This window comes from Leucoraja erinacea, chromosome 1 (assembly GCF_028641065.1).
Source record: "Leucoraja erinacea ecotype New England chromosome 1, Leri_hhj_1, whole genome shotgun sequence".
Lineage (NCBI taxonomy): Eukaryota > Metazoa > Chordata > Chondrichthyes > Rajiformes > Rajidae > Leucoraja > Leucoraja erinaceus.
The window spans coordinates 168,397,654-168,412,730 of NC_073377.1; the positions used below are offsets into that span (position 1 = coordinate 168,397,654).

Sequence of the window (15,077 nt, forward strand, 5' to 3'; positions counted from 1 at the left end):
CACTAACTCTCAGAAATCCCGCCTCAGGAATCTTGCAAGGTGTCTCTGCTGGGATATGTTGAACACAACAATCTTTTGCTTACTGCTGGATATCAGGAGTTTTGAAAGGCTCCATTGGGAAAGTAGGAAACCTTTTACTAATGAGAAACGTGATGTTAGCATTCACACAAGGGAGGTATTTGGTGACACTTCAATGTTGCAGGGGTCCATAAAAGGCAATGCTCATATAGGTAGCTAGATCCACGGCAACATCTTTAATAATTCACTAATCCATTATTGCTCTTTGCATGACAAGGCTGCCTTTTACATGCTCTCTTCCTCAGAAGCCTATACAGCTTTGTCTTCCCCCAGTGCTCAGACTTTGCCTTACATTATTGTAGCACACACTTGTTATTGCTGTGTAATAATGTGACCCTTTGAGTGTGGCTTCCTGAGGTCTGAGCTGAGAGGGAGTTACTACATACACAGGAAGCCCAAACCCTAACAGTAACTCTTCCTGAAACACTGTCCATTATGTGATCGTAAAGCTTTTAAAACACCATTTGGTGAGATTGCTAACACCATTTTGTTGCCAGAGAACGGATAGAGATGAATTTTCAGGCAGTTATCTTTCCCCATGAGTGGGATGGTGGGCTTGCAGAGATGATAGTTTAAAACAGTATTCAGGGTGATAAGACTATGAATTAAATTGGTCTTTTCAAATTAAGATTGATATTTTTGCATTGCTCTATTGCTTTTTGTTGGATTAAGATATTTCCCATTTCATGAAAGATAACAAGGAAAAAAAGGTGATGGTAGAAAGGAAATAACGTTAATGTTTTTAACACTTATGCACATGCTGCACAAACTAAAGAAATGTCTATTTCTGCCTTTTTACCTCAATTGATTTCCTGTCCACTACTAAAAAAATGATTGTTTGCAAGATAGGATGAAACTGCCAAAACATAAAGATGACGGGTAATGCAATATGCTATTCACATTAATTTCACATGGCATTGGAGTTTATTGATCACTGAACTCTCACAAAAAAGTAATTGATTAACAGTATCTTTATTCCCATTAATCTGCAGATATTTCCAAGTTTCTATATGAACCCAAGTTGGAATTCAGTCTTGGTAAGATCACACACAACCTCTCTCAGTCTTATAATCATAGACTATATTTTAAGGCATAAATATTACTGTAAATGATGTACTGCAATTGTTTGCCTTCAAGGGATTGAAAGATTTCACCCAGAAAAATAATAGCTTTCATGATGTGATGATTTAATAAGCTGAAATGTATAACTTAGCATCGAGTCACAGATTCAGACCCTTCATCCCAACTTTTGCATACTGACCAAGACGCCCCATCTAAACCAGTCCCACCTGCAGCATTTGGCCCGTATCCCTCCAAACCTTTCCTGTCCATGTATCTGGATCTGGATCTAGATGTAGCACGCTGAAAATCTCCATCTAGAGTATCACTAGCACTTTTTTTAACACTATCCCACACCCACTAGGGACAAATTTTTACATTTACCAAGCCATTTAATCTACAAACCTGCACGTCTTTGGAGTGTGGGAGGAAACCGAAGATCTCGGAGAAAACCCACACAGGTCACAGGGAGAACGTGCAAACTCCGTACAGACAGCACCCGTAGTCGGGATTGAACCCTGGTCTCCTGGTGCTGCGTTCACTGTAAGGCAGCAACTCTACCGCTGCCACCTGTCCAAAGTCTTTTAAATGTTGCTATAGTCCCAGCCTCAACTACCTCCTCTGGTAGCTCGTTCCATATACCCACCACCCTCTGTGTGAAAAAATAGCCCTTTGCGTTCCTATTAGATCGTTCCCCAAACATATGTCCTCTAGTTCTTGATTACTCTACTTGAGGTAAAAGACGATGCGGATTTATCCTCCCTATTCCTCTAATGATATTATACACCTCTACACGATCACCACTCAGCCTCCTGCGTTACAAGGAATAAAGCCCTACCCTGCCCAGCCTCTCCCTCAAATTCTGGCAACATCCTTGTAAATCCTCAATGCACTCTTTCCAGAATAACATCCTTCATATAGCTCCCTCTGCTCCACAAAGCTCCTCAGAGCCCAACCATTCACTGTGGAGTTCTTGCCCTGGTTTGACTTCCAAAATGCAACACCTTGCACTTACCTGCATTCAACTCCTCAGTCCACCTGGTTAACTGATTTATATTAGCAGTTTCAATATTTTGAAGTGCTCCATTGTGTTTGGGATGTTTTTATCTAGCATGTTTTAATCAAGTATTATAGTGAGACACAAGTATCACTTAAAATATACCATGCATTTCGTTGTCTCTGTACTGTACACTGACAATGACAATTAAAATTGAATCTGAATCTGAATCTGAACCATGCATTTTCATATTCCACCTCAGGAGAAATTACACATCTCATTTGTAAATTTTGAAATGACATGTGATGCTTTAGTTTCCATTTGTCACATTGATCGTAACACTTCCAAAAGCACCGTCAAGTTGAGTGCCATTGTGTAAATATATTTCATTTAATTCTATTTAATAAAATGTATATGCCAATGACAAACCTTTCACATTTAACATGAACAAAATAATGTGTACATGTTTGATTGGTTAAGTGCAGGAACATCATGAAGATCAGGCAGTATTGTGAGTTTCCTGGGGGGGGGGGGGGGAGAAGAAAGGAAAAAGGAAAAGGAGGAGCCCGAGGGCTGAGGGAGAGCTGAGAAGGCGAGGAGACAGCAAGGGCTACCGGAAATTGGAGAATTCCATGTTTATGCTGCTAGGGTGCAGACTGCCCAAGCGGAATATGAGGTGCTGGTAAAAGTGGGTTTGTCGATGGGCAAGTTGTAAGTTATTGAGACACTCTTTAAAAAGAACTTCAAGCACAGAGGGCAAAGTTTCAAACATTTAGGTTTAGCATCAGGGTACAAGTATTGTGTTTTGTTGTACCATGCACTGTGCTAATGTTGAAAAGAAAGCCTGCAATGAGCATATTAATAAAATATTTGAGGCAAAGGTGGTTTTGTAATTTCAAAGGACTTTGAAAATGTAATGGGCCACTGCGGAAGATTGCTGATACTTTTCTTTGTGAAGCAGCTGCAGCTATGATTGTAACAGCCTCTTATGTCAACCTAACCTCTTCTTAATCCATTTATTTTCATCTTCATTAAAAGTCTAGCAGCCAGCTGCTGTCTTTCCATCTTCTTAGTACAATGCAGTTATTTCTGCAGGTCAGGCCCAGCATTGCAGACTTCTATAATGTTAATAAATTAGCTGTCGGTCTTTGTGACTCTTTGCATTCAAGGGTAATTTCTGCATCATTATGAATACCTCCATTAGTTGTAGTACTTCACTATTCAAGATGGATGTTTCAGTGTTTTGTATGGTACAGCAATTATCATTTGTCTGCTGTAAACACTCTGCTAAGCATCTCGAATAAGAATAGATATTTTGTTAAATGTAAGAGGAAAAATATATTTCAAGAAGTCTGACGAAAACATCTCCTATCCATTTTCTCCAGAGATGCTGTATTACTCTCTAAGATACCCCAGCTTTTTGTGTTACCCCATCTTGGTTCTTATTTCAAGCTCTTTTAAAAAAAAATCTAAATCTTTTTTATTTAGTTTTCAGGACATAACAAAGTGCAAAGTTGTCCATTTGTTACAGAGTGTAGAAACATAGAAACATAGAAATTAGGTGCAGGAGTAGGCCATTCGGCCCTTCGAGCCTGCACCGCCATTCAATATGATCATGGCTGATCATCCAACTCAGTATCCCGTACCTGCCTTCTCTCCATACCCCCTGATCCCCTTAGCCACAAGGGCCACATCTAACTCCCTCTTAAATATAGCCAATGAACTGGCCTCAACTACCCTCTGTGGCAGAGAGTTCCAGAGATTCACCACTCTCTGTGTGAAAAAAGTTCTCCTCATCTCGGTTTTAAAGGATTTCCCCCTTATCCTTAAGCTGTGACCCCTTGTCCTGGACTTCCCTAACATCGGGAACAATCTTCCTGCATCTAGCCTGTCCAACCCCTTAAGAATTTTGTAAGTTTCTATAAGATCCCCTCTCAATCTCCTAAATTCTAGAGAGTATGTACGAAAAGAATAAATAAAAAAACAACTTATGCTAACATATAACAAGACAACAACAATAAAATAAAAGTTAGATAGCAAAAATAATCCCTCACCAGCCACTGCCAGTGAGCATATGCAAATATCAGCCTGTTACAACAATAATCCACGATAAATGAATGGGTAGACTGTTAAACTGTGAAACTGTGCTTGATGATCAAGCATTTATAAAGTCTGGAATGCATTTAAAAAAGGTTCCCATGCTTTCTGAAACCTTCCATTTGAATGTTGAAGTGAGCACCTGATTTTCTCGAGCTACTTTGACTTCCGCTATTGCTTAATATGACTAAATATTGGGGACAATCCTACATATAGTTTTCCACATGTCTTTCAAAGTAATACAAATGATGTTATAATCGACAAATTGTGAATCAGCGATATTTTGATTGCAGTTCGAACAGTTTTTGTGTTGTACAAATGTGCTTCTCTCTAGTCACACCTGGTGCTTTTAATCGCAAAACACTTCTGTGACTTTGAGTAGGAATATAAATTAAATAAAGTTTACTTAATGTGGCGTAATAACAATAATTCCGTGGATTGTCACCTTGTCCGTGGTGAAGAAGCTTGTGTGGACCTGAGATCCTGAGAGTGATGCCGTCTGGAGCTATCGATGCTCCTGGTAGGGCCACCCATGGCGGTAAGGTCGAGGGGGAGGTCCCTGACAAAGAGCAATCCAACCAAGACCTCAACGGTGGAACAGGCGGAGTACGATGGCTGACCTTAGTGGAGCTAACGTCACAACGGCTGGGAAGGCGGATGAAGGCTGCGGCAGAAAAGGATCTCCGGTCGTCTTGGACTCCATTCCACTGGATCCTGACCCAGATCTGTCAAGGGCCGTGGGGTGGCTGTCTGTGCACCAGTCTCCCCACGTTCAACAAAGTCACGCACAGGCGTCCTCCACAAAGGGAATAGCACCCTGGAGACACCCATGGACACGCTTCGTGCTGGGTAACATTAAATAAAACTCATCTCTGCTGAAACATAACAGAAATGTGAAGTGAAAGCAAAAATACCACACTCCTTATCAACTTGATCCTTCTACAAATTCTAAATGCAGTAAATGAAAAGGCTAGTGTAATGTTAAGTTCTTATGATCAAACTTTTATATAACAGAATCATGGACCGAGCAGGATAAAACCAGCCTTTATCACCCACCTCGCCTTTACTGCCTGTGCTGCCTATCTACAGTACATGGGTCAAATCCCTTTGCCTGCATTAGACCCATTTCTCTCTACGTCTCTCCTGTTCAAGTACCTGTCCAAATGCCTTTTAAACATATAAAATTATAAAAGGACTGGACAAGCTAGATGCAGGAAAAATGTTCCCAGTGTTGGGCGAGTCCAGAACCAGGGGCCACAGTCTTAGAATAAAGGGGAGGTAATTTAAGACTGAGATGAGAAAAAACTTTTTCACCAAGAGAGTTGTGAATTTATGGAATTCCCTGCCACAGAGGGCAGTGGAGGCCAAGTCACTGGATGGATTTAAGAGAGAGTTAGATAGAGCTCTAGCGGCTAGTGGAGTCAAGGGATATGGGGAGAAGGCAGGCACGGGTTATTGATAGGGGACGATCAGCCATGATCACAATGAATGGCGGTGCTGGCTCGAAGGGCCGAATGGCCTCCTGCACCTATTTTCTATGTTTCTATGTATATCAAACGCTATCCTTGAACCTGGTAATCACAGTTTCCAGGCTCCAGTATCTTTCTCCTGGCGTAGGAGTGAAATGAGAGAATGGTGCCTTTGATAATATTGGCTGAATTTTGGAGGCTGCGCCTATAGGTTCATTGAGAAAAATACATTAGTGGGAGTTATCCACAGGTCCTCAAACAGCAATGGTAGAGCTGCATGTGACTTTAATCTAAATATACTTTCATCTTAATATATAGGAAGGAACTGCAGATATTGGTTTAAACCGAAAATAGACACAAAATGCTGGAGTAACTCAGCGGGACAGGCAGCATCTCTGGAGAGAAGGAATGGGTGATGTTTCGGGTCGGTCTGAAGAAGGATCTTGACCCATTCCTTCTCTCTAGAGATGCTGCCTATCCCACTGAGTTCCTCCAGCTTTTTGTGTCTACCTTCATCTAAATATATATTGTGGTAAACAAAATAGGCAATAATAATGTGGTGGACAAATTGATAGCATATAAATGATATTTATATATCACCATAGATGAGGCTCGCACCAGGGTCTCATCCATACCCCACAACACTGCTCTCTCTCCCCATCCCCGCACTCGCAACAAGGGCAGAGTCCCCCTAGTCCTCACCTTTCACCCCACCAGCCGGCAAATACAACACATAATCCTCCGCCATTTCCGCCACCTCCAACGTGACCCCACCACTTTTCCGCTCCAGGGCGCTCAAGTTGCCGAACCAGGCCACGATGCAACCGGTCAGCATGCTCTCTACTGTGCACCTGTAGAAGTTAGAGAGAGTCTTCCTTGACAATCCGACTCTCCGTAATCTTCTCAGGAAGTAGAGGCGCTGATGTGCTTTCTTTATAATTGCATCAGTGTTCATGGGATTGCAGATTGATTAACAGACTGCAAATAGATACTAGCAATAAAGCATCGTTTTCAGGATGACTGCTTGTGGCTAATGGGATGCCTCATGGAATGTGATGGGGGACATGTATAATATGGCCAAATTTGCCGATGATACTGAGATGGGTGGCAGTGTGGGGAGTGAGGAGGTTGCAGAGAGATTTCAAGGGCACATTAAACAGTTTGAGTGAATGGGCAAGAAAGGGACAGATTGGATATGATGTGAGAGCATCTGCTTTGTTAGAAAAATAAAAAATATTTTTTTTTTTTAATAATTAGAGTGAAAGGTGTTGGTGTTCAAAAGGGACTTGGTTTACTTGTACACAAACCATTGAAAGCTAACAGGCAGGTGCAGCAAAGAAGCTGGATGAGAAAATGTGTGTGTGTGCGTGTACATTGAGTACAAGGGAAAAGATACCTTACTGTAATACAGAGCCCTCCCTATTGTGTCCGCAGACGTATAGGCCAATATGCCATCTCTCTTCTTGTGGAAGGATAAACATGATAGAGAGAGTGCATTGATGTTTTACCAGATTGATTCTGTGCATGGAAGACTAGTGTCAGGGTAAAAAGGTTGTTGTATGGGCAGAGATGAAACAGACTGGGACTGGGCTGCACAAATGGTTCATGTGTCTGAAACCAAGAGGCCCCATTTGAAAATAAAGTATTAATTTATGATAGAAATGAGAAGAAATTGCTCCAACCAAGAATCTTTGGAGTTTTCGTATATGAGGGTTGAGAAAATTCTGGTCCCTGTGTGTATTTAAGATATAGATTGATAGATTTCTGGATATTGCTTGAGATGGGAAAATGAAGTTGAGGTAAATGATCAAACCTGATCAGTGAACGCTATTCCTTGCATTTTTATATGTATACAATTATGCAATGATCTACCATTGTGATCATGAAGAATGCATTGTGTGCCACCTCACCTACTTAGCAGAAAACAGAAACATTGAAGGAATACTGTAAAATCTCACCTCTTACAATTCATAAAATAAATCAAAATGCATGAAAATGTATCGATGCACATTCTTGGCTTGTAGCAAAATACAAATTAAAATGCTGAGGAAAAAAGGTAAATGACTTTATTGCTGTTAATATTGGATACAGAAAGCATGAGTAATTAAGCCAGTCCCAGTGATATGAGCCATAATCATCCATTTAGTGGGAAATATGGCCAATATGTCAGCTGCTTTCATTTAAATTGGTTCCCATTGCGATGTGTGGCACTATCCCAGAAGCATATTAGATTTATACATCTTATCCGCAGTTTTATAAACAAATCATTTGTGGAGGTGTGTTTATAATATCCCCATTGTTTTCACTTGTGATGTGAAGTTCTTAAACTGCTGCAGTATTGTTTGGAGCAATTCCACTGCAAATTTAAAGACTGCTCTGATGGATATTCACTTGATAAATTGTTAGATTTAGTACTAAATACTTTCCAGTACTTCATTGTTAAGGATGAGTGGTGTGACTTCAGCGATGTGGATGTTGACTCAAACCAGGGGAGTAGAAATGTGTTTATCGGACTGAACATTGTAATTACATCATCATTAAAATGAAATGCAAACTTGGATTAATTCTCAAATTTGATTAGCTGCTTATTTATTACTGAACCTTGCTTTCCTTTGTCAAGCGCAGTTTAATTTTCGAATATCCCCGCGTTGCCCCGTTTTATGAAACCTTCTTTACTGAGGATGGAGAGGGGCTTCAAGCAGATTTACAGCTGGTTTGTGAAACGGGTTTGAATCACAGAATCTAAAATTACAGAGAAAAAATGTATTCCAGAAGTGTGAATAAGAAGTTCAAATCTCAGTCAACCAGAATAGCATCAGCAAACAATGGTTGGACTCTGAAAGTGCAGAGAAGGTTCACCAGACTGATTCCTGGGATGTCAGGACTGTCTTATGAAGAAAGACTGGATAGACTTGGTTTATACTCTCTAGAATTTAGGAGATTGAGAGGGGATCTTATAGAAACTTACAAAATTCTTAAGGGGTTGGACAGGCTAGATGCAGGAAGATTGTTCCCGATGTTGGGGAAGTCCAGGACAAGGGGTCACAGCTTAAGGATAAGGGGGAAATTCTTTTAAAACCGAGATGAGAAGAACCTTTTTCACACAGAGAGTGGTGAATCTCTGGAACTCTCTGCCGCAGAGGGTAGTTGAGGCCAGTTCATTGGCTATATTTAAGAGGGAGTTAGATGTGGCCCTTGTGGCTAAGGGGATCAGAGGGTATGGAGAGAAGGCAGGTACGGGATACTGAGTTGGATGATCAGCCATGATCATATTGAATGGCGGTGCAGGCTCGAAGGGCCGAATGGCCTACTCCTGCACCTAATTTCTATGTTTCTATGAAAGTGAGCCGGGCATTAGCTGTGATGACTGCTTCTGATTGCGATCCAAAAACTCCTAGTGGAAGATATGCAAGTTTGTAAACATATTTGCACAATTTAGTTGCTGGCATGTGTAGGCAGAATATTTGAGGGAGTTGGCCAATGCAGGGATTAAAGAGTGTTGGCCAGTCTAATATGTCCCATTCCAGTTCTGCCCCTTTACGAAGTACTTCTAACATTAAATTCCAAAATGATATATATTCTTCCAATGCATGCTGGATCTTGCATAATTATGCAAAACCTTTCATCCGCCTGTCATTTCTGTTTCATATTTAATCTCAAGGTTTTCCAAATCATTCATTTCCTGTTTCAAATACAAATGCGACACATTAAAAAAATGGAGGGGTCATATCCACATCTGCCACATCAAAGCTTGTTCCTCTGCTACCATTGCTTCTGCTAAGCACTATCACTGTTTGCAGGTCTAACCATTTTGCGTTGCTGCTATTGTCAGTGTTGCCGCTGCTTCTGTGAATGTTATCACCACTAATGTTGCCAGGAAAATATATCTTAGAACAGAAATCCTCCAGAATGAAGGTTCAGTTTGGGGTTCAAGTTAGAGGAGCCACATTATCCAGCCCACATTAAAAGGTGACAGACTTGCAAAGTGCAACTTGGCTTACTTTTCATTGCAATGCAAGATGCAAATTTTATGCAGCAAACTAATCTGAATGATTTGAGTGACAGAGGAATTGTGTTGTTGTTGGCTGCTGCCTGCAGCAGTGAAGAGCAATTCTCATGACTGCCTAACATCACTTACTGATGGCTGAAAAGAACATGTGGAAACAAGGAACTGCAGATGCTATTTACAAAAATAGACAAAGTGCTGGAGTGACTCAGCATGTGCCGGCTTCCTCCACAACCAGTGGTTGGTGATACAACAGACAGAAGAAAGGAGGACTAGGAAAAGGTGGGGGAATAAGCAAGGAAGAAAACAACTTCACATATGCATTTCTGTCAGAATAGGCCAATAGAATTGTGCATTCCATGGAAAGAAAACGGAATAGCATCACCACTCCATACGCTGTTGAAATAGACAACAGGCAATAGTTGCAGGATTAGGCCATTCGGCCCTTCGAGCCAGCACCGCCATTCAATGTGATCATGGCTGATCATCCCCAATCAGTACCCCGTTCCTGCCTTCTCCCCATATCCCCTGACTCCGCTATCTTTAAGCCCTATCTAGCTCTCTCTTGAAAGTATCCAGAGAACTGGCCTCCACCGCCCTCTGAGGCGAGAATTCCACAGACTCGCAACTCTCTTTACATGTATTGGCTTTTAGACCCTATAATCTCTGCACATTTTTTATTTAACGTGCTGATTTTATTGAGCTCTTGTTCTAGGTTCTAGAACCTGCCTCCACCGCCCTCTGACGTAGAGAATTCCACAGACTCGCCACTCTCTGTGAGAAAAAAAGTGTTTCCTCGTCTCCGTTCTAAATGGCTTACTCGTTATTTTTAAGCTGTGGCCCCTGAAATGTTGTATGTTTTTGAGCAGCAACAACTGTCCAACATTCAAGCATGGACGATATATGTAACATTCATGTCATTTAAATGCCATGAAATGACTGTCTCCAAAATAATAGAGCAACCACTTAGTTTCAATATTCACCGGTAATAGAATGACTGAATGCACCACTCTCAACCTTCTGGTCAACACATTAACCAAACATATAACTGGATCAGCCACATAATTACTGTGGCTACAAATGGAGGTCAGAGGTTGGGTATTCTATAACAAATGACTTGACTCCAAACTCCCCCAACAAGGAAAACTACTGTTGAATGTTTTCAATTCTCAATTCTCAGGGAGTCCGACATCTTTTATGTGGCGGCCCATTTGATTTTCAGGAAAAGAAAATGGAATGGAATCGCAATTCCGTACACAATTGAATTATTTTATTCTTTCGTGTAGAAAGGCCTGGACAACATTCAAACACGGGCTGATAAATGTAATATTCATGCCACTTTAGTGCCAAGAAATGATCCATTGCTTTGAGCAATCCCAGCTTCCGTCACAAGTATGCAGGTATACATGTGCAAGGTACTTGCTTAAAGGGCCTGTCCCACTTACGCGACCTTGGCTCACTTGAGGCGTACGTGCGCCGTATGGCCGCGCGGGGCCGGTCCCACTTAGAAGCGTGGCGTTGTGCGGGGCTCTGAAATTCTTGCAGTCGGCAAAATCTTTGCGCGCCAACGGCCTGTCGGCACGCAGTTGTATTGCGGTCGTACGCAGCGTCTTGACGGCGTACGCAGCATCTTGAAGGCGTACGCCTAGCGCATGGCGTTGCGTGATGACGTCACCGCCCAACGCCGTGCGACACCTAAACTCAGTCGGCCCGCCTCCTACCCAGCTGATTGATAAGCATGACGCAAATGACGTCACGCGCTAACTTAGCGCGAACTTAGCGCAAACTTCGCTTCCGTTTGGTAGCGCCAAACGCACGCAATCGCATGCAAGTGGGACAGGCCCTTTAGTTTCCTCAACAGTTTGTTTCACACCCTCATTTGAAAGAGCAGAGCAGCAGACACTTGGGGAACATCACTGGCTGCAAATTCACCTCCTAGTCGCATATAATCCTCACATGAAAAATTGTCTCGGTTGCTCTATCGCTCCTGAGTCAGATCCTTTCAACTGCCACCCTCGCAACACTATGAGATTACATTTGCTGCAAGGACTGAAGCAGCTCAACAAAGCAATTACTCTCAGCCTTTTAATGGCCATTAGGGATCGCCATTAAGTGCCGGTGTTCCGAGCATTGTTCATAAATGTATAAAAATAAAACACATGGCCCCGTAGTTCCCATCTTATTCCAGTCTTCAATAGTCCACAACTGATCGGTGCAAAACTCAAACAAATCGACATTCTCACACTGAACAATTTAAGAAAAACTATCTATTAAATATCTGTGTGCTTCCCTTAGTGCCTGTCTCCTATTGCCTGTGTTCCTATTCAATGCTCTCAGTGGTTGCAAAGGGCAGGTAGGTGGCTGCTGAGGTGCAAAGGGAAGTGTTATGGGGAGTAAGACCAAAAGCACTTAGGGAGTAACAGAAGTCGGGGAAAGCTATACAGAGCATGCAGCCCTCTCCATCAATTCAGTAGCCCTCTCCATCAATTCAGTAAGAGTGTGATTGATCCAAATACCTGGTATCTCCTCTTACTTTTTGTTACACTTAGGATTTCAAAATCTCTCTGAATTTACAATTACAAACATTTGCAACCCATCCAGGAAAGAACCTTCACCTCAACCAACAAATTGGCCTTTCATTCGTAGAATATGGTATGCTTTAGATTCTCCAGCTGCAGAAGACACATTTTCAGTAACCACCCTGCTTGTCTTAGAATCTAACTGATCTGAATGCAGACCATATGCTGGAAATTCCTCAGTTCCATTCTGTCCCTACATTATTTCTCTCTTTTAAGTTTAGTTTCTTAAAAGTAGCAGTGTATAGTGCAGTTTAAAAAACAGTGCTGCTGCGGTGATTTGCATAAGCGTCATAGAAACATAGAAACATTGAAAATAGGTGCAGGAGTAGGCCATTCGGCCCTTCGAACCTGCACTGCCATTCAATATGATCATGGCTGATCACCCAACTCAGTATCCTGTACCTGCCTTCTCTCCATACCCCCTGATCCCCTTAGCCACAAGGGCCACATCTAACTCCCTCTTAAATATAGCCAATGAACTGGCCTCAACTACCCTCTGTGGCAGAGAGTTCCAGAGATTCACCACTCTCTGTGTGAAAAAAGTTCTTCTCACCTCGGTTTTAAAGGATTTCCCCCTTATCCTTAAGCTGTGACCCCTTGTCTTGGACTTCCCCAAGAATTTTGTAATCATGGCTGTTCATCCAACTCAGTATCCCATCCCTGCCTTCTTAGGGCCACATCTAACTCCCTCTTAAATATAGCCAATGAACTGGCCTCAACTGCCTTCTGTGGCAGAGAATTCCACAGATTCACCACTCTCTGTGTGAATTTTTTTTTTTTCTCATCTCGGTCCTAAATAACTTCCCCCTTATCCTTAAGCTGTGACCCCTTGTTCTGGACTTCTCCAACATCGGGAACAATCTTCCTGCATCTAGCCTGTACAACCCCTTAAGAATTTTGTAAGTTTCTATAAGATCCCCCCTCAATCTTCTAAATTCTAGCGAGTACAAGCCGAGTCTATCCAGTCTTTCTTCATATGAAAGTCCTGCCATCCCAGGAATCAGTCTGGTGAACCTTCTCTGTACTCCCTCTATGGCAAGAATGTATTTCCTCAGATTAGGAGACCAAAAATGTACGCAATACTCCAGGTGTACATTAGCGTCCATGACGTTAACGTCATATTACGCTACATTAATACCACCAACATGATATTTAGTGTCTATAGTTTTTTTAATCTATAGATATTATGTTTATAGGCCCGTTAAGCTGCTGCAAGTAAGAATTTCCTTGTTTTGTTGTCAGTACATATGACATTTAAACTCTTCACTCGTGACCATACTGTTTCAGGAAGTAAGGCATTTAAAACAATTTTTAACAAAAACAATTGGACAGGTACATGGATAGGAAAGATTTAGAGGGATATCGGCCAAATAAAGGCAGGTAGGCCTAGTGCAGATGGAATTTATTTGTCAGCATGGGCAAGTGCGTCTGGAGCGTGTGACGTCATTTGAAGATGGACACAAAGCTGGAGTAACTCAGCGGGACCGGCAGCATCTCTGGAGAGAAGCAATGGGTGACGTTTCGTGTCGAAACTCTTCTTCAGTCTGAAAAGAAGGATCTCGACCCGTAACGTCACCCATTGCTTCTCTCCAGAGATGCTGCCGGTCCCGCTGAGTTACTCCAGCATTTTGTGTCCATCTTCAGTTTTCTTGGCCCCGCTCTGGGAGTAGAAGTGGGGGCGGATCCGGACCGCAACGGCCGTGAGCCCCAGGCCGAGTTCGGCGATCGTTTACCGGCTTCTGCTGCTGTTGGAGGTGAGATGTTGCGTCACGCCAGGGTCTTGGGCCTGTCCCACTTTGGCCGTCAGTTACGTGACAGGCCGTTGGCGCGAGAAGATTCCGTTCACTACAAAAATTTCAGAGCCCCGTGCGATGTCGCGCACAACTACATACCCCTCCGCGCTTCTCAGTGGGACCGGCCCCGCGCGGCCATACGGTGCCCGTGCACCTCAACGCGACCACGAGGTCATGTAATTTGTGTGCCAAGGACACGTAAGTGGGACAGGGCCTTAAGGGTCTGTTTCCATGATGTATGACTCCACGCCTAAATGTCTTACAGTGAGTCCTGAAAATGTAGTGTTTTTCATTACATCTACGCTCCTTGTCTTTGCATTTTTCACACTCTGCTAACATCTTCTTCCATCATACTTGTCCACTTACAAATACAGCTTAGTACTTGACAGGTTTCTGCATTGAAGCATTGCATATCAATACATCTTTCACATTTCTGCACACTGTGTCAAGGAGATAATGCCACACTCCTGGATCTTGCGTCAACTCACATCTTTACATGCAATAGAAACATATTTAAGGCAGATACCACCACTACACATCTCCATAAGTATCATTCCCATACAAACTTCTTATAGAAACGTACAAAATTCTTAAGGGGTTGGACAGGCTAGATGCAGGAAGTTTGCTCCCGATGTTGGGGAAGTCCAGGACAAGGGGTCACAGCTTAAGGATAAGGGGGAAATCCTTTAAAACTGAGATGAGAAGAACTTTTTTCACACAGAGAGTGGTGAATCTCTGGAACTCTCTGCCACAGAGGGTAGTCGAGGCCAGTTCATTGGCTATATTTAAGAGGGAGTTAGATGTGGCCTTTGTGGCTAAGGGGATCAGAGGGTATGGAGAGAAGGCAGGTACGGGATACTGAGTTGGATGATCAGCCATGATCATATTGAATGGCGGTGCAGGCTCGAAGGGCCGAATGGCCTATTCCTGCACCTAATTTCTATGTTTCTATGTTTCTATGTAAATATCATCAGGGAGTAATATCTAAGGACGCTTGCA

The 15,077-nt window shown here is 42.5% G+C and overlaps 1 protein-coding gene across 1 annotated transcript in view; it reads left to right on the forward strand.

Annotated features, from left to right (window-relative positions):
• inpp4b (inositol polyphosphate-4-phosphatase type II B) overlaps positions 1-15,077 on the forward strand; it is a 613,166-nt gene that overhangs the window by 285,724 nt on the left and 312,365 nt on the right. The window contains 1 exon segment of the mRNA XM_055647772.1: positions 1,071-1,115. Within this exon segment, the coding sequence (XP_055503747.1) occupies positions 1,071-1,115 (45 nt within the window).